At 43.3% G+C, this 20,815-nt stretch overlaps 1 protein-coding gene across 1 annotated transcript in view; it reads right to left on the bottom strand.

Annotated features, from left to right (window-relative positions):
- PTPRG (protein tyrosine phosphatase receptor type G) overlaps positions 1-20,815 on the bottom strand; it is a 417,051-nt gene that overhangs the window by 81,064 nt on the left and 315,172 nt on the right. The window contains exons 7-9 of the mRNA XM_075714254.1: positions 20,328-20,485; positions 15,351-15,543; positions 1,487-1,671 (exon numbers count right to left, since the gene is read on the bottom strand). Coding sequence (XP_075570369.1) covers positions 1,487-1,671; positions 15,351-15,543; positions 20,328-20,485 — 536 coding nt within the window. The remainder of the gene's footprint in view (positions 1-1,486; positions 1,672-15,350; positions 15,544-20,327; positions 20,486-20,815) is intronic.

Raw genomic sequence — 20,815 nt, 5'->3', positions numbered from 1 at the left:
TGCCTCCCAACTACTCTTCTGTGTTGCCTTAGTCCATGATCACATCAGTTCACGTCTTGCAGCAGGTAGCAGCAGTAGCTGTATGGGTCACTTGAAATACCAGTGATCTCTAGCAAAACACTTTGTCTAGCTCTGTTTCAAGACGGGACAACCCAGCTGCCTCTGCCAGAGCACTAAAAGCAAATTGCACTTTCCTCTGAAAAAGAGTTTCCTCCTTCTTTTGCCCCTAAAATAGACTAAGCTGTCATTGCTTTCTTAACCTCCAAGCTCTGCTGCACAGCGCAGGGTCTCATTGCAATTTATTTCCAAGCTATCACTCCATCACATCCCCTGCACTTTTAATTATTTCTTTTACATAAAACAGGATGCTGTCACTGTGCCCACCTCATTTTTGCTGATTAAGGCTCTCCTCCTTACACCTGATTAAAAAAAATCTCCCTTAAGCGTGTGAAGTTATGACAAGAGAGAGGTTACAATACATCATAACCTTGGGTGCCTTTCAGTAGATTCCTTTCTGATTTCATGAGGCACATCGTTCCCTAATGTGACCCAGATAACAATGTCTAGTGGGGAAATTGAAAATATAAATGGAAATGAAGTAAAGAATCTTCATCTAAGGGAATAAGAGAAGTATTATTCTATAACTGATTGAATGGGCCCAAAGGACTGTGTATTTGAAAAAAAAATACGATAACAGTCATTAGGAATAACACTCTGTGCTGCTGCATTTTTCATGTGCATATACAATTACTGATTTCATTATTCTAGAGGCTTTCTTTGATTAACAATAAATGGAGGCCTTTCAAACCTGAATATGTCACTTTGATTTTATATGCAGAGAATGTTAAAGACCAGTACAATACTTGCTTCCACTTAGACAAGAATGACAAGCAGACCAAATCCTAAATGGAGGAGACAGATTGGTGTTTCCATCTGTGCTGGAACTGTCTTGCTCTTCCCTCTTTTTCTCCCACTGCCAGATGTAGGCAGTGCTTGTACAGGGCCACTGTGCAATAATCTTCTAGCCCTGACCATACAACTCCTACTGCTGGCACCACTTACTGCCAGAAACTGCTCCGAAGACTGCAAGGGGCTATGCACACTGAAAAGCCTGAGCCCAGGAACGGATTTTGGGGGATCGGACTTTTAATGTGAAAATCTGTGAGCTGAACACAAGCCAAAAGGTATTCAGAGCCTAACTATTTCCCGAGCCAGCTGCTTCTCAGCAACAGTATATGAAAAAGTGTCTGCAGATTTAGTCCTTAATGCACTCACATAAACTATAAATTCACACTTCAGTGTTTTGGGTAGTCTGTTAGGCAACGTTCAACTAATGCTGAACATTTTAATAGCAATTCATTGCGAGTCAAACACTAGCCTGTCTATAAGGTAACAACTGCTTTCCTTCTCTACAGCCTTCTACTGAGAAAATAACAATATAAGGATAGCTTGATACATATGTCTGGGGTTGATGCTGTGGTTTTACCAGGTCCTTGTCACTGTCCTTGGTGAAAGTCTTCTCCTTTTCGTCTTCATTTTTAGTCCAGCTATATGAGATCATGTAGTTCATGATCGGAGGGTGGTAGATGGTTTCTGGTTGGTTCCAGGTTACAAGTAACGCTGTCCTGTTCACAGGCTGCACTTTCATGTTGACTGGGGGAGTGCTGCAAGCTAAAAAACAGAAGGAAAAAATATGAAGCTCTCCTAAATAACTGAGAGAAAACAAACAGGAAGAACTGCGCCTCACTCTAAGAGCCAGGTTTTTTTTCTTTAATGCCCTTGCCTACAGTAATAGCTTAGACTGCAATCCACCGAGACCAATGGGATTTAATACCACCTGCAGCTGCTTTCTGCTCTCCAGAGTAAAGGGAGCGAGAGAATCCATTCTCTGCAGGCAGGTTGCTTAGTTCTCAACTTATTTTCAGTCCTGACATTTGCATGTACACTTTAACTTGGTCACTTAAGAGCTCTGCTCTGGAACATTAAAAAGTCCAATCAACCTGAGCTCCAGCTTTCCTGGCCCACAGTCTCCTGCCATGTGAAGGGGGTAAATACTCCAGGCCCTGGAAATAGTTGGAACCTCTGAAAATGCGACACTATTGGGTCAGTAAGTATTTTCCTCTTAACCTAGTACATTTTTGCACGCGAGCAGGTTAGTTTATACTCTTCTTTCTATATATTTTCCTTCATAGATTCTCAACTGTGTGTCAGTAATGTATCACCAGCGCAGGGAAGGGTGGCACTCAATGGCCCTTGGCCATCTCATAACAGGCAGGGGAACCCTCCAGCCAGCCTCCGAAAGCCGTGCCTTCCTAACCCTGCCTGCAGCTGGGGAGCCACAAGTTACTTCTCACTCAAGCTGAGGTTGGTGGGGACATCAGCATAGGAGCAGCTTAACCAAGTGGGCAAGAGAACATGGCTTCTGCTTCCTGCAGACACCAAACCCCAAACTTCTCCAGGGAAGACCAAGCCCAGGCGCAAACCCAGCCCGTACACTTCAGGAGTGGGGTGTGCACAGCCCGCTAGCAGCTGCTGAAGACATTGCTTTTCAAGCCATTGAAATGGAAAGGTCAGGGTACTAATGAAGAACACTAGATGGCACTCATATGCTATCGAAAAAGTACATCACGCACTTCCCAACTGTAAAGAGTTTAGATTTTTTCCAAGCTTCAAAAATCATGTTTAAAATACACAATTCAGGACCGATTCTCACATTCTCTTTCCCAATATAAACTCTGATCCAAGAAAAATCACTTGCAATGATACCTAAACACATGTGCTGTGGCAAAGGAGCTTGTCTCTTCTGCCAGGGAAAGTCAAAGTGTCACCCAGCCCATCATGCTGACGCTGTTTGCAGAATTATTTTTCCCAATACGACTTTTCCATTTAAACCAAACACATTCAGCTTGTTTGCACTCTGCAGGTATGTGACTGCACGTATACTTGGCCATTATTTCAATTCTAAAGAGTCCTGGCAGCACTGAAGGGGAGAGACGTCTATTCTTATGCCTGGGCTTGCAGGTTGGTCGTGTAGCTCTGCTGTTACATTACTGAAATAGCTACAGTTCCTAAATAAAAATGATTAAATGCTGTAAACACCAATATTACCAGTACAATAGAAAAATACCTGTCAAATGCATTTGTGCAGTTATAACTCACATTTTGTAGCTAGCCTGAACAAGAGATCATATATTGCAGAAATATGCTTGGGCAGGAAAGATCCCTGGTGTTTGCTCCTGCCATGAGTGGTGACAATCTTGCAGTTTTGCAGTAGATCCTTCTGCTCAGCCCAGAAGGATGATCCAGCAAAGCAAACAAACCCTGCAGTACCTCAAGTTCTTGAAAAAACGAATATGAGTTTCTATTTACACTGAGTTGAAGGGACCAAAACGGCATTCTGCTGGCAATGCCACAAAGCCAGAAGCAGCACCTTGGTCTGCTGTCTGCAGACCCCTTCCCTCCTGCTCCCTCCCGGTCTCCGCAGGGAGCCCGCAGAGCCAGGGTGCTGTAGAGCACAGCGTGAACGCAGCCAGGACCCAGCTGAGAGGGCACAGCTGAAGGTAGTTGCTGTTGTCACTATTTACAGAGCTTCACGATCCTTGGTATGCCTCTCGATGCTCACCTCTTTCCACTGAGATAGTCCGATCAATTCTCACTGACATCACTGCTTATTGATAGCTGCACCGATAAATCATAACTGCCCCCTTTGAAGCTCGTTGTCATCACAGAATTATGCTTCAAAATGCCAGGCCAGCCTTTATCGCTCCACCTAATCAAATCCTATCAGAGATAGGAGCCCAGGGTGAAGGACTACCCAGACCTAAAAGTCTTATCCAGTCCTCCTCCAGGAGAACATGCAGAGATTTATATATTTAAAGTAATCATGCATCAAATTGTTTTAGAAATAATTCACCCAGGTAACCTTCACAAGAGACAGAGAGACCTACCTTAATTGCAGTACCCCCCTGAACCATGACTAGCCAGCTGGTTTGCAGACAAGGACCCCAAGCCACCCTAGGGAGAGGGGACTGTCACACCCTCTGTTCCATGCCACTCTCTGCGGCCAGCTTTGGTGCCATTCAGAATAGCTCGTGCCAACCAGAGGAAAGAAGCGGGTATTTCCCAAGGGTAAATACAAGACTCACAGGCTCAAAGTTAGGAGACCCTCCCTGACCCTGCACCCTGATCCAAGAAGGTCATGAGCACTTTTAAGCAGCTCAGTGACTCTCCAATGGCTTCACTGAGACAAGTTTTGACAAGGACAAACCTCATTCACAGCTAGCTAAAAGGAGACTGAATTTACAATACTGCTATTTCATAGTAAATACTACAAAATTTTCATGACTTGGTCTGACTTTGTTCCAATTACTCCAAGGCACATACATAGCAGTACCTGATATAATTAAGTAATAACCAACCTTTTCTGTTCACCCACTTTTTTTTTTTTTTTAGCAGCTTATGAATGGGCAAAAAAGAAATCTTTTTTATAAAATGAAACATATGGTTTTATTAATTTAAGCAAACCTGCTCAGGATACAATGGAATAAAAAAACATTTGATCCAATAATTCAATTTGATGATTTAATTAAAGTGATACATAATAACGTAGCAAATGTCTGAAAGGCAAGAAAAGTGTAATGATTTGACCATCTATAAAACAACTGGCATTTTCCAGAGATCTAATTTTCCTTTCAATACTCTGTGTGCCTTGGATTTTTGAAAGAAGATTAAAAGAACCGCAGGCTTCTCCCTTTTTTTTTTTTTAGATGCTAATTTTGCAAAACACGCAGCTGAAGGACAAACAGAAATGCAGAAAGAGGTTGGGACAGGGAGGGAGAAGTTTTCTTCTTCCTCTGAATTGAATCAGGACACACTGAAGAGAAACACAAGCTTTTCTTTTTCTTTTTTTTTTTTAAACAGGCTAAATAAGCAAAAAAAGCCCGTGAATTCATGATTGCTTGAGAAAAAAGAACTGAAACCAACAACCAGCATCATTTCACATTGAAATAGCATCTCAGCTATTTTTAGAAAAAATATTACTAATGCTGTCTTTTAAATGCAGATCCTAAGGGGTAACAAAAATATTGAGGGGGCCTTCAGGATGTCTTTCTGTGGTGTAGTGGAACACCGAGCAGATACCTGAACTGGCCCTCCTTAGGTCTAGCAGGACACCAAAGCCACTATGTCCCAGCTGGCAGACAGCCCGTGCCAGGACTCCTGGAGGCAGAAAAGCCTCGCCAGGGCCGCAGGGCTGCATCTCGGATGCACTCAACAGGCACGCGCGTTTGCAGTACCAGGGGCATGCCTCGCAGCAGGCAGCAATGCCCCGAGCGTGGCACGCCTCGGACCTGTCGGAGTGAAAAAAGCCCCTCACCCTCCCGTTGGGGATGACCTGAACTGGGAACCGGGCAAACAAGCTGGCTCTGCCTTATGGAAAAGTCCTGCAGAAGAGGAAGAGCTGTGTGGGTGCATCTGGAGGAAGCCCTCTGACCTGACACAGGGCAGCCTCAGCTGGCGTTTCCAGCTGTTGGCCATGTGCGGGGCTGTCTGGGAGCTTGACAGAGTCTTTTCTCTGCAGACCAGCCCGCTGGGGGAGGCAGGGGGCAAGCCAGCATCTTGGCTAGCCTTGTCTTCCAGGGCTCACTCAAGCCTGGAGAAAACCTGTTTGCTACTCGCAGACAAATGTAGCATGCTAATACAGTCCTAAGTGCTGGCCAGGCCAGCCGTACAGCAGAGAATTATTTTCTTCATGTTAAAAACATTCCAATGGGCTGGAACAAACAAAATTAATTTAACAACTCTGCATTCATCTCTCCCATAATTTGATTTGTATGTTGTATTTGGCTACGTAACCTCCACGAGGCTTTCCTAACTGAAGCCTGATAAAGCTTAATCCAAAAGCTCCTGGCAGCTCCATTTCAGAGAGCTGAAAGACAAAAAGGGGGCTTATTGTTTTGCAAAAATTAACCACTGATATTAAGATACACCCATGAATGCAGAAAAGGCATGTAAGAGAATATTACAGCTTTGTTTTGGTTTTTTTAAGAGCAGCCTACATTTCTCTTTCAAAGACAGAAATGCAAAACCAGCCTAACTTTCCGGGTTTCATCATGCTTTTTGCATATACTACCTGCAGTTATAAAAACAGCTATTTAGGGAAAGTTAGAAAGAGCATAAGAACCATATATTTGGTTATTTCCTGTATACCTTCTCCCTGTAAAACAGGTGCCTCATATGATGGATCCAGTGGCACTGGGCTCAGAGGGATTTATAAAATCCTCTAAAAAATGTTCTAAGTTAGATCTTCCACGCATAAAAATGTCGCCACTTTAAAGGCAGTTATTTCTAGCTGTGCTATGCCCTCTTTTGGAAAATCCCACTCTCTCCCTCCTGCTGCATGTCTCAGCAATGCAAAATTGCCGTTCCTCTCCTTGGTACCGTGGGATACACGTTGTGTGATGAAACCCTGACAATTTTCAGCACAGAAAAGCAACATGCCATGAAGTCCTGAATCCCTCATGGTGAGGTGGGCAGGGATCTTCTGAGGCAATTCACACGTGGAGGGAGTAAACATCGGCACCAGGATGTGCCCACAGACCATTGCTGGACCAGGACTGCTCAGAGGTAGCTAAAAGACAGGGACAAGGGCCTTGTCTTGCTTTGGGCGGCAGCTTCTGGCCGTAAGGTGACAGGGGCTTCACTTCTTTTTCCCTGTGCTCCGGGTGTGCATGGGACGGGTGGCAGGGAACGGTGTTTGTCCCTTACAAAGGAGGAGCACAGAGGACGGTAGATGGGGCATTTCTTCCCACATGCTCAGCAGGAGAGAAACTGAGAGGTCAATATGGGGGTTTCATGCCTTTCTTCCCCATAAGGGCAAACAAGTTGGTGGCCAAACTCTTGGGGGAAAGAGGGTGTTTCTTTCCGCTCTGCCCCAGCACTGGGAAGGAGTTGGAAGGGCCAGTCCTTCAGGACAGACGGACCACTGGCTGCCATTGCTGTAACAATGCCCAATGCAGCCACAAGTTTCCCAGCTGATTTCAGAGAAGCCTGAAAACTGTCATCGATGCCTGTGCTATGGGCAAAATACTGCACCGAGTTCACTCAGCCCTGCAGCCCCCAGGAACCCGACTGCAGGCAAGACAAATGCGATGCCACCAACAGAGAAGGCAAGAAAAATGCTTTCAACTATCCCTCTCTCTCTCTATGCACACACATATATATATTCCTTCTCATTATTAGACACTCAAAACTTCAAATGAGCCCTGAAATGCAGAAATACGGGTTATACTGCAATGAGAAAACTCACACTTGCTTTCAGTGCCATGCCATCAGTGTCATGGTGAGGGAAGGGATACAGTGCCAGATTTCAGGTACCTTGCACTGGCTGACTCAATGGAGACGCCTGGGAAGAGACTCCAATCCATAACAAACAACAGGATTCTTTGGGCTGTCGGATTCAATCTCAGCGTTCAGTGAGGGCTATGCTCCCAAAGGATAACAAATAGACTACCAGGATCATATGCAGAGACAACACAGGCTTCAATACACAGAAAAGTGCTAAAAGGCATACTTACAACATTTTCCCCCCTCTCCTTTTACTAAATGTTTGCAATTTTTTTTCTTTGCTTTACTGTATGTTGTTAACTTCTCGGGGTGCTTATAAATGACATTATTAATATATAAGGATAATTGCTTTAAAGAGAAGCACGCATTTTTCCTTTACCTTTGCCTGCACTTTGCCAGCAGGCATTTGCAGGCTCCAGAGCACGCTGTACACACAAATATTTGTGTTGATCTACTTCAATCCACAGGCAGAACGTAGCTAGGATACAGACTATTTATCTTCCCTGCTCTTACCTTTCACTATGCTTCAAACAGACAGGGCTGTTTCTTAAGGTGTGAGGGACATCGACAGACCCCACGCTTGTTTTATGAGCCCTGTGAAATAACCTCACGAGCAAAGCGGCACGTGGGGCGCTTCCGACGGCGGGGCTCTGGGCAGCCTGGGTTTTCCCCTCTGCTGCCTGCCCATTTCCCGAGGTGAACGCACGACCAGCGTTGGGATTCATTCCTGTATGGCTTTCTTTGTAGCATGTGAGTTTCCATGGCATCACAGCAACAGACCCTGTTTTACTGAAAGGCATGGTCTGTGTGTTTTACTACGTTGTGATTGAGCCCAAATATTTCATATATTTCACAAACACCATTTCTACAGCTGCAGCCTGAATTCTCAGCGGGTGCACATCAACCTTGCTCCGTCAGATGCCATGCTGGGCTAAACTGACGTCTGGCAAGGATCCGCCTCACAAGTTTTGTGTTTATATTGCACACATGCACACACAGAGGGCGATTTGCGTTTAAAATGTACACCTGTGTCCTTATTTATACAGCACATCTGATGCAACGCGTGTGATCGCATTCAGTGGCACGTGCTGTGTCAACAGGGGGAGAAAGGAGGATATGTACGGATATCCTGCCAGAAGACACGTATTTGCCATGTTAGCCAAGCCGCCCTTTCCACTGTCCTGGCGAGGGTTGCTTGGACCGGGAAGCACAGGAAGAACGAGCCAACAGGGCATCCCGCTTTGTGCCTGAGGGGTGCCCAAAAACAGACCGGGAAAGCAGCTTCCCATTCACAGCTTCTGGAGGCTTTTTCCAACACAAGGGATGAGCTGCAGGCACTCATGGTCCAAAGCACTGTCGAGACTGAAACTAAAATCAGGACTTCTCTGGGCCAAACAGCTAGATCGGCAGGTAGGCAGTGCAGAAAGGAATTCCCTGCAGGTGTAAATGGAATAAATCATCGAGTTCCCTTACAAGTACTCAGCTCTTCCAGCTTTAGCAGCAGCTGTGAACCCAAACCATACTTAAACTTTCACACTGAATTCCTCCTGCTCTTTTGGTTTGGGCCCTTTATAATCTCTGAACAAGTGCAAGCAGTTACTTACTGTTTATTAATAAATCTACCGGTAAGCTGTCCGCTACATTCAGGCACAGACACATGCGCTGCTCACATTACAACCACACGGAACTTACTACAGGTGAAAACAGAAGCCTGCAGAACCCAGCCACTGCGAGGGGAAGCAGGAGACCTATGTCAGGCATATGTACCATTTCTTTTTGTACCTGATTCACCCTCAAAATGGGTCAGTTTTTTTCCTGAACCGCTTTGCCTTCCACCTGACTGATGTGAAACACTTCGGAAGGCAGCAGCCTGCCCTTCCCTGCTTTTGCACGACGTGCTCCTAGACGACTACATACACGAGGACCCAGCGTTGCAGAGCAAGACACGGAACAGGTGGAAGAGATGAGATACGCAGAAGGAGCACGCTAATTTCTGCCTAAAATGTGACTACAGCAGGTACTCGAGGTGCACGTCAAAAGAGACTCTTGCAGCAATAGGTGAGTACATTTACTTGGAGCACTGAGGCATAGTGGCAGCTGGGCAGGTCTATAGTACAAAGAGGATGCAGGGCAAGCAATTAGCAGCACGGTGTTACCACCCTCAAGTGCAACCTTTTGCACTGAGCCAGCCTGCTGCGCCAGCAGAAATCCTAGTAATGATACATAGATTCATCTGCACCAGCACACAGTAGTAGGGTGCTGACCTGGTTAAAGGGGAACGGAATCGGGAAAAGATAATCTTCATAACAAAATAAAATCAAAAAGGAAAGCAGGAAAAGTCCGGTTATCCAAGGAAACTGGGAAGGAGTTTTTAATCTATGAAGAAATCAACCTGTAAAACAGATTCTTCTGAAGGACAAGAACAATCAGCTGTAATGGTAAGAATATTGTAAATTAACTAAAAAAGGTTCTTGCTTATTTTCGTTTTCCCTAAGATATTTAAAGAAAATAAATAGTTATAATTTTGCCTTAGCAATTCCAAGTTAAGATGACAATAATGTATCATTGTAAATTTACATTTACAATGTTGTTTTGGATAGATTGCTCTTATTGCTATACAGTATTTTGTGGTCATTTAGGTTTGACTAAAAGATATAAACACCATTCTGTGAGAGTAGAACTTTTCTGCCTAACACCCTTTTTGGCCTCCCAGAGAGAACCCGAGGGCATGAAGAGACTGCAAAGTTGTTTTGAGAGAGTTCTCATAAAACATGGGCATTTAGAAAGCAAAAACAAATTACTGGGAGTAATAACGGAGGCTATAAATGAGACAAATAACTTGTCCTCATTCAGAAACACTGCTGCCAACGCTCTGAACTATCTGCCTCAAAATGATGATGTCACTGCGCTGAATCTCCAGAACTCAGACTTTGGGTGATGCTGCAGTGGAGACGCGCTCCGCCGCCAGGACGCCGCGCCATGCAGAAAAGGCAATACCTTCGCAGGAGGCCTCAGCTTCAGTGCTGATGCCAGGAGCTGTGAAATAGTGAATATGAACTAGACTGCTTTGCTTGAGCAGTGCTGTACCTTTGATTGCAGGTCGATAGCTGGAGCCATGCCTCCAGCGCAAAGCTTGCGGGAGGGAAAATCCAAATCTCTTCTATCCACGTTTTAGTGGCATTAAGTTACAAGGACTTCCAAACTGCGTCTCACTACTGCTTAACAAAGAACAGTAAGGAAAATGATCGCCTGTACACTACTAGAGAAATGTCCCAGCCGTTGATTTGGAGTCCAAAGCTAAGTAAGTTTTACTAGAGTGAATTTATGACTGCTCATTATTTAACTTAGTCTAGGATCATAATTAAAGACAGTACTCTAAGGCGAATTCCCACTGATGGGAAACAGCATCATTTGAGACTCCAGCAAAGAGTAATCAGACACCTTTGGGGAAGTAATCAGGCATCTGCGAAAGAAAACTCTGATGTCAAGAGCCCCTCACATGGGATGCTTGTTTAAGTGTTGCGAGGCTTGCAGCACGTTTAATGAGACAGAAAGGTTAAAGGTTTTTTTTTTTCCTTCAGTGTTAAAAAACATAAAGAAACAACATCTGATGGTCCTAATCAGCAACATACAATGGGCAAATATTGTTGCACCTGGAGTACAACCTAGAACAAGGAAATGAAACATTTTTTTCCTCCTGAGCCTCAATGCCTACACCTTTACTGAACCAGGTAATGTTTTGTAAACACATCCTTGCTTGATGGGACAACATGTGAAAGTAGAAAGGGAACATGCAGACTTGGGTCCTTGAACTGGATGGACTTTTATGTAAGAATTCTGTGTATTTGTCCCTAAAGAACAATGTACACTATTAAACTGATAAATAATCAGGAATCCCTCTAGCATAGCTGCTTGAAAGCAGCCCACGAAAAGGCAGGAGCACAGTATGTGATGTGACAGAGCACCACAGTCCTGAGCCACAGAGGACAGGCCAGAGAAGGAAGCAATTTTAACAGAGATGGTCACGTGCAAAATATCAAACACTGCCACTGTCACTGATACTTACAGTACCTGATGAATATTTTACAAATACATTCCCGGTTTAATATGTCTGTACAGAGAACCTCTAACTTTGCAAAACTTTATATAAATCAGTACCGTAACACTGGTGAGCCCTCTTGTTAAAATTTTACAGGCCTGACGATCTGCATGATTTAACAGCAGGATCCACTGTATATCTTGAACCGCTGCAAGTTTCATCTTCTTAAAAAATATTGTTGTATGATGGTTTATTATCAATCCACCAGCTGCTACAATTGCACAGCTGAACAGTATTTATCCTGAATAGTATATTTCAGAAACAAGATATTTAAAGATGATCTGTATGCTTTCTTGAAACAGCTCCAGGGTCAACTTAAGAATTAAGCTCAGCTCATGGACGCTGATTCAGCAAAAGTCGTACGTGTATGCTTTTATTCCAGGCATACAAGCAGTCCTCAAGAGAACTGTTTTAAATCAGCTTTTGCCAACAGGAGGAAGGAATAAGATAATGGAACCAAAGAAAACTCTTCTTGCTAAATACTAACACAAAAGGAAAACTCGAGTTCTCGCTCCCATGTGAAAAATTAGCCCTCTACACTATTTCAAATTAGCTAAAATATTTTCACCATCTTGTATTCTGATGATTGAAAACACCACCCCTCCCTTCATTGTCTCTTTAAAATTAAAAAAGAGGAGGGAGAGGAGAGCAACTGCAGAACAAAAGGCTGGTAACATTCATATTGGCTAACAAACTGGATCCAAATGCACTGACAGTTTTGGTTGACCTAAAAATAGCCTCTCCCAGAAGATGTTTTCTTTAGCAAATGCCACCACCTACAGGGCTTTGCTAAGGAAATACTCAGAGGACTGGCATAAAGTGAGAAATAGTTTTCCTCCAGTGTATCTGCAGGTTGTGCTACTGGTCACGGTTCTGTGACCTGAGATAGCTTTGATAGCTGGGAGAAAAGACATTCCTGTTTGGTGCCAAACTGTTTAGGATAGCACGTTTGTCAATGGACAACTGCAGAGCTGCATCGCTTTGTGCTGATCTGAAATTCCCTATTCACTGGGGAATTCTGAAAATTATTCTGAACATTATGCAAATTGTTCTGGGCACATTTTCCTGCAAAATAAGAAAGGCTTACATAACGAACGCTACTATGTTTTCTAGATTAGCAATACTGCCCACAGACTTAATAGAGTGTGACAGAGGAAACAAATTGCAAAAATTCACACCGACAAACAAATCCAAACTTCCCCTTCAGAGCTGAAGACCATCACAAACCATATCACCTTGCAGCAAGTAAAAGACACGTTTTCATGACCTTGCCTTTTTCTACAACACACAAATCTAAGCACAGGGAGGGTAGACAGGAGCCAACATGTGACAGCCATTGGGTACATTGCTTAATGCAACGTGGAAAGCATCGAGATGCAACCATGAGGTGTGCAGAAGAATCTGCATAAAACGAATTTGTTATGCTAACCCTACACTCTTACACTTGTATGCTAGACTGTCTGGCTGAAGAAGCGCTCCGTGCACTTGGCTTCTCAGTACTTTTGCATGAATGACACTATATAAAGAGGTACTGTATTTACTAGCTGAATAAACAATAGGTTTTGCTTTCACTCAAGTATTATGACTTCAACTCATTTTATTTATATGTCAGTAGTTCAGAATGTGCACTGGACCAGGCACATCATCACTGTTCACCTTTGTCAAAGAAGGGGCCAGAAACATCCACGTTGTTATATCCCTGGAACAGCTATAACTCATCCCTGTAACCTTTGGAGGATACACTACAATCCATTTTGTGTTAGCAACACTGCAGCAACCTATTTATTTTTAAGTTCATGAAAAAAAGGCACCTATTTTCAATGTCCCCTGGTGTGCGCACAACCCAAAAAGTGACAAGTTGACAGAGCTGGTACAAAAAGACTGGCTGCCCAGCCATTAGCCTCCTATAGCAAAAGCTCAAGGGAAAAAAAATCACTGACTCTAGCATCATCCCTGCCATTACATGGCATGCTGAATGTTGTCAGATCACGGGAAAGGGGGGAATGCGTGCCCCCCACCTGAGGGTCTGCCTCGAGCATGTCGTAAGCTCAAATCCCAGGCAGGCATGAGTACAGAGCATTACAGTACCTGGACTTAATGGGAGAGGACCCAGAGAGAACCTGCTCAGGAAACCAGTCCCCCAGCATGTAAGGTGTCAAGCACCCAGGCACCAAGCTATCTAAACGTGGGCTAACATTTGTGCAGCTCCCTTGCTCCTGTAGACTGGCTCACATCATGTTAACTAAGCCATGTGTGCTTGGTTGAATCTGGGCCTTAGAGTTCTTAAAGATCAAAGTCAATGCGAATTTTTCCAGTTACTCAAGAGCTCCTTTGGTATCAACACTTCCAACTTCAAGATCAGCCCATTAACTACAGACCTTAGTGTTTGTAATGTTCTGTCAAAACTGTGGGTTTCAGCTATTTACTGTGGGGGTGAAAATCACCTAAAGCATTTTTATAATCTTAAAAACCATCCAGTGAGGCAAGGAATATGCAGGCATGTGGCCAAAGCAGTAAAATCTTCTTGAATATTATTCCACATGTACCAGAGGTATCTTGGCTGCACTCAAAATAAAAACTAGTCAGTTTTGTCACTTAACATAATGTAACCTATTAACTTTCATCACTGTTCTGGGTAAGTAATATGTACACCGGATATAACTGAAGAAATAAATATTGACACATGTTGCTGTTAAAACACTGATTGAAAACTGCAGGCCAGAGCATCAGAGCGTAGCAGGGTTTCTTCATTCCCAAGATCTCCTTCTCACTTCTGATGTAAATTCTCCGTCCCAAGGCTGCCTTTAATGTACATGAGGTTTGTGTACGTGTATATTATTTATATATAAAAATAAGCATTCTCGCAGAATAATGAGCCCCGAGAAATACACTCTTCCAGCACTCTCCTGGGAGGGTGAGGTTGCTGAACGCAGCTGTTTTCATGATTCACGTCCTCTAAAAACTACGCTTTCTGTGCCTGGCCAGGTGAAAATGCCAGGTACGAAAGGGAAGCTTGTAAATCTGCTTAGCTGTTTCCTTCTGGCAAACTGCCCCCCTCTTCTTTACCTCTACCCAGAACTGGTTAAGCACCGAGCACTTCTCGAGACTGAAGACTGGGAAGTATACCTCATTCCTCCTACCTATAAATAACACCATTCAATAAAATAAAGGTAGTAAATGATATTTATTTCTAGACCTATTTTATCCAGTATACATTTCTTTCAGAATTTTTGATGTGCTCCTCTAGCCAGGCTGTCTGTGTGAACATGACGACTGCAACCTCCCTTCCACCCCCCTCCATCCAGCTAATTATCCAGTGTCTGACAGAAGCAAAGCGCCAGCTGCTTTACAAAAAGGCACATGAAACACTTCAGCAAGACGTTAGAAAATCACCTGCCTATAAGGAAGAGGTTTTTTTTCCCCAGCACCATTACCAACAGATTGATATGAATGTTGAATTAAAAGGTCGATGCTTCTGCACAAGTCTTGTTACTGTAAAAATGAAACCCATAACCACATCTGGATACTCTATTCCCGTTCAAACACCCAATGAGTCAGTGCTAATGGGGCTGAAATTTTACCTCTCACTTTGTCCCTTCATGTTTCCCTTTTCTCAGGCATCTCTAAGGCCCTGTAGCCAGTTGGCAGAAACAGGGACATCACCAGTTTGAGACTCACACATTCTGGGGCTTTATTGCCATGGCACCTTGAGACAGCGAGTTTCACAAGTAATTGCGGGCACACGCAGGGTTAGTTAATCTATTGACACATACCAGGAAGGAATACCTGCGTACACTGTATTATTTCTTCTGTAGCTCATAGCTATCCTCGACACCATTTGATGACAAAGTAGACAAAAAAAAATTTCTCCCATTAGTCGAGCACAAAATTTCTAAGTGTAACCTACCTTTGGAAGCTTCTGTGCCGAGTGGATTTTCCAAGATGTCTGTCATATCTTGGCTCCAAGCATCCTTCACAGCAGACTTCGACACCTTCCTGTTGTTCAGTCTTTGCTGTGGTCGGAAGTTATTCCTCAGGTACTCCACGGACTTGACATGGTCTTGCTGTTCAGTGGTGAATATGGAGTAGAACGCCTCCAGCTGATCACAGGCATCATGGCAGGGGAGAAAAAGGACATTAATTAGAAAAACAACGTGGTGAAATCCGGGTGGCTGATAAGAAAGTAAAATGGCAGGAAGTAAAATGTTGATGCCAAGACTGATAAACCACATGGGAAGTCAGGCTGCCCACTGAAATCACTGCCAACCGTCTTATCTCGGCACAGTGCTTATCCTGCCCAACAAGAGAGAAGGCCTTCTAGCAACCCATGGATGTCTGTCATGGGCAAGAAAACATTTGCCCTCAGACCCTTGTCTGGAAGGATTTCGTGTGCGACACAGCCACGCCAAACCCTCCTCACCACTGGCACTGTTTTGTTTTGCAGTATTGCGTCAAAAAGCGCTTCCAGGTCATTCCATCCCAAGAGCCTTCTCCAGGACAGGGCAACGCCTCCTTATCTCTGAATGCCTTACGAAGTTTAGCTGCCAGGCTAAGCTTCACAAACAGCTCTTGCGGTACTTCCGCAGGAAGGTCACTGCAGTTGTCACACCTTTACGGGATGGACACCCAAACCCATGAGCTGGCTTGCCCAGGAGCAGGTCAGTAGCAGAGTGGAGCCATCTCAGGACTACCAGCTCCAAGCGCCCTCACCTCCCTACCAACCACTATTTTCTCTGATACCTAACTACAGGGTGAGAAAAAAATAACACAGAATAAACGTATTTAGGCACAGTTAATATATACTCCTCTGGGAATAAGTTTCCTCTGTTGGATTCAGATCTGAGCTGTTTTTAATAAAATGTATTAACTTGTAAGAAAGAACTGTAATTGGAAAACTTTTCTGTTACTTCGTATCTTAGTATTTCTTAGAAAGAAATTTCTAGCAAACTAAGGTGAAAGTATTTTCAGCTGATGTTTTTCTCACAGCTATCAAGGTCAGTACAGAATTTACTAATAGCTTGTTACCATTCAGGTCAAGAACTAGAATTAGTTATGTTGCTGCTGGAAAGAGTGAGCAAGACAGAGCAGAGAATGATTTAGTCCTGATATTGTTTACATCAACATCAATTACATATATTGATAGTATGGATTTCGGGAGCACAGAATCTAGCCCAAGACTTTAAAAAGGGACTTGAATTACACTCACAGCCTAATGACAGGTCACTTGGACAGCTACATCCTTTTCCTTAAGTGCATCTGCTCTAAAAGCTACAGAGAAGTGTGTGAGAGTCCTGAAACTTCCATCTGGGAAAAATTATCATTGTAGCCTTAGTTGATAGTACTGATAAAAATAAGCAAAGGAAGGTGTAACAAAGCAGTTAAGCATCTTCCACTGAACCAAGAGGTGCTCACTACCATTATTTAATTTCCTTTCAAACCAGCAGTCCGAACCCCCTTTTGCTGTTGCTGTCCAGCTCACACAGTCTGCTGGGCTTGACAATCCTAGTCATCAAGCTTAAATCTGTAAAAGTTCTCTGACCCCCAGGGCAGGAGAGAGTCAATTTTTACACACTGCATTTCAAACGTAAGTCCCCTTGGAGTGGGTGGTGCGTTGAGCCGGCTAATGGAGATATATATAGGAATGTTATCGCTGGGAGCAGCGCATGGATAGTGGGAGGGAGAAAGGATGGACCACACAGCTCTAATCCTGAGTTTGGCAGCTCTGCACTAAAACACAAAACCAGGGGAACCGAGTTCCACTACAGGCAATCACCTCCGAGATAACAGCACAACTCAGGCTTGTACAGTTTTAGCAGTAGCTTCCCCCTAATCACAACTACTTTTACTGTACAAGCAGGGAAACTGAGGCAGAGGGCCAGCAGGTGACCAGAAAGGAGGGGTGACAGCAGGGACCAGTTCCCATCGCAGGCAAGGTGCTCAGGTACTGCTTCCAGTCTTGCAGGTACTGATGGTGGGATTTGGATCGTAATTTTTTTTGCATCTCAGATGAATGCCCTATTCCCTGGTTCTCAACTGCAATTCTCTCTCTGATTCTTCAGAGAAACATCTTGAAAAATCTTGAAAACAGTTTCCTAATTACTAGCAGGAGCCCTTCAGAAGCACTGATGGATGAGTTAAGAAAGGGGTAAAGGGACTATTATCTTACACTTTTGTCTTAAGAAAAAAACCCAACAGATGATCCTGCTACATCCTTCTATGAAAGCACAGACCAAAACTCTTGTGAATGTTTATGTATCTTTTGCACTTCATGCACTGGAAGCAGTTTTGATGAAGCCAGCTAATAGGGCTTAAGGTTACTTTAGAAAAGCTCAAGAACTTTGGTAGCAACTGCTCCTCTGAAGTCAAGTCTCTGGGCTTATACTTCCATGACATTAATTGAATTTTTAAACTTTCAGAGAGAACTTTTAAAATATTTTCTTCTGCCATGCTACCTTGGGGAGGTATAATTGCATTTTAACAACTGCCAATTCACATATGATTTTTAACCTTCCCCTTTTTATGTGTTGAAGTATATATAAGTCATTTCAAATTCATTTTTACTATAAAAATATTATCTACCACAAATGAGAAATTAATTTATCTATAGCCAGGAAAAAAAAAAAAAAGACCTGCAGTCAAGGAGCTACATTCATGCTCTTCAAGGAGCACATGAGCTCCAGTTCAGAAAAAGAAATGAAAAGCTGTTGTAAGACTATCGTAGATACAGGGAAACCTGATCTAAAACTCCGAGTCATGTAATTACAAACCATTAAAGCCTGATGTGCACAGTTTTCTAAGGGCTGGATATACAAATGGCAATTAAAAATACTGAAACCGTAATAAGCACAATGAGATACTCTGAGGTGTGCATTATGAGAGATAATGCCATGCTTTGGGTCATTGAATGCACTTAGCTTTACAATGCATCTGCAGGGTGACACAGCTTGTCCTGTTTTGTTGTCTAATTATCGGGAAAGATGACGATGATGGAGCATTGAGAATAAAACAGAGAAGCCTCCACAAATGGACCACTTCAGTACTGTCCTTTTTACAGCAAGGTATTTTGCACAGAAGCAAGGATTTAATTGGAACAGCAACAAAGCTTAAACAATATCACTATCCTCCTCTGGGATTACAGACTGCTTCACGGGGTTTGCGATAAAGAAGGTTAAACTATGGCAATGGATTATGTTGCGCTGTTTCTGTTAGAGGAACAAATAATAATCATAGCAATGGCAGGGTGGCAGGCTCTTAAAATACACCCATCTAGAGCTGCCAAGGGGAAGAATACTATTATTTATTCCACATGTGTTATAGTATCAATGAAAGTCTGTCTACACACAGAATTCCCAGCCCTTCAACCACACATGCATACATAAAGCAGCACAATGCCAAATTTTAAAGGCTTGACTTGGCACAGTTACTACTGTACAGCACAGGAAAGAAGCTATGCCAGGATAAAGTACCTTTATACCATGATAATGATGGCCATAATTGGTATTTACCAGTTTATTTGCATTTGTTAAAAAAGAAAAAGAAAAAAAATGAAGTCATGACCCACCTGATGTGTATACAGGGTATAAAACTGAGCGTGGGCCAGGCCTCGCAGCTACCAAATAATAAACAGTAAACTTATTGATGTAGTGAAAAGCTACAAGGGATTGCAAGTATCCTGCAGGCAAGGACAGAATTCAAAATGATCTCGACAATCAGAGAAATGGCCTGAAAAAAACAAAGGGTCCGATTCAACTGGGACCATGTGCAGAGAGTCCCACGCTTCAGCCAGAACCGTGGGCTGCACGAACGCGTGGCGTGCCCAGCGCTGCCAGGGAGCGCTCTGGGGAAAGCCTCAGCAAAGGGGTTCCTGCTGACCAGGAGCTGAACACGGGCAATAACGTCACGCTTCTGTGAAAAGGGCAAAATAACACCAGCACGGGTGGCTGGATGCACGAATCCTGCCATGGCCCTCAGCCTTGCGAGGGCCGCAGCTGAAGCACTGTGACCGCTTCTGAACACAGCACTTCAAAAAAAGGTGAAAAGTCCACGGGAGAAGCAACGGGATCTAGAAAACATGAAAAAAAGCCTGGAGCAGGGCCATGGTGATTGCCTACCACACTTCTGAAATCGCTGAGAACCAGCATCCGTCAGTCACGATCACCCAGTGAACTATTCACTTATGCTTTAAAGAATTAGTGTTTTTAAAAAGTTTGTTTCAGTGGCTTAAGCCAGATGAATAAAAGGAAAGACTAACTTCAGCAGGATGGCTTTCTAAAGACAACAAACAATGTCAAAATACACTTAACTGGTAAACATCTGATTCCATCTAGCCATTATTTTATTGGGAGCATTCTTCTCCAGACAAATCCCAGACATTGCATCTATTTGCCTTAAAAGCTGCTATGTGCTAATTTTAAAGATTTGTGCACCAGCTCTCTAAGCACATAATGGTAGCTTTACTGTGTTATAAAAACAGTTAAGCATGGAGAATTAATGGAGGGACGTCTTTTCTAATGTAATTAGTTCAAATTACTAAATCTGAGCAGAACTGAAATCACTCACTTCACTTTGAAAAGAAAGTTTCAATTAAAAAGAATAAAAAGGAACTCCATGTAAATATTTACACCATAGCCTAATTTAATCTTAACAAAAACAATACCAAATAAATCACTGAAAGGAAACTGGGTTTCATGTTGTACTGTCTTCTTAAGACTGATGGCTCACGTTCAGAAACAATATTACTTAAGAGAAAAAGAAAAAATCACCGACACTTCCTTTTTTGTCAACAGAAACATTTTTGTTGTCAAAATTAAAAGGGTAGGTTTTGAAAACACTGTCTTAAAGAGTGCAAATCAAGAGATGGACTTCATTAACAAAATAAACACACCTGATGGTAAGAAATGGGAACGGGCTTCCGAAAAACGATCCACTCCACGATCTCGCTACACGGAGGAGTAGTCAGAGAACCTGTGTAGCGGTAGTAACTCCCCAGCGATGTCGGCAGAAGGTCCCTCAGCACAAAGGGATCCAGAAAGGTCTCCTTCTCTGCGGGGAAGATTGACAAGCAGAATTACACTTCTTTTTTTTACGTGTCTTTAAAACAGACATCACACTGATAGGCAGCCTAACAAGGTGTAATGGCAACAACATATTTTATCATATATATATATATAAAATGAAAGATGAAAACACCCTAACAGGAAGGCTCTGTAAGAGTTGATGTGTTGATTATTAAAAGAGCAGCCAAAACGCTAGTCAAACCTATACCGAACACGCGCGCTCCTATTTAGAAGGTGTGCAGGTGTGAAATGCCCTTGTTATCCCACTGGTTTACGTTAGCATAGAAATAACACCGTATCCAGTGGTTTCAGCGCT

The sequence above is a fragment of the Pelecanus crispus genome, chromosome 7, assembly GCF_030463565.1.
Source record: "Pelecanus crispus isolate bPelCri1 chromosome 7, bPelCri1.pri, whole genome shotgun sequence".
Lineage (NCBI taxonomy): Eukaryota > Metazoa > Chordata > Aves > Pelecaniformes > Pelecanidae > Pelecanus > Pelecanus crispus.
This window is presented reverse-complemented; position numbering and strand designations above follow the sequence as displayed.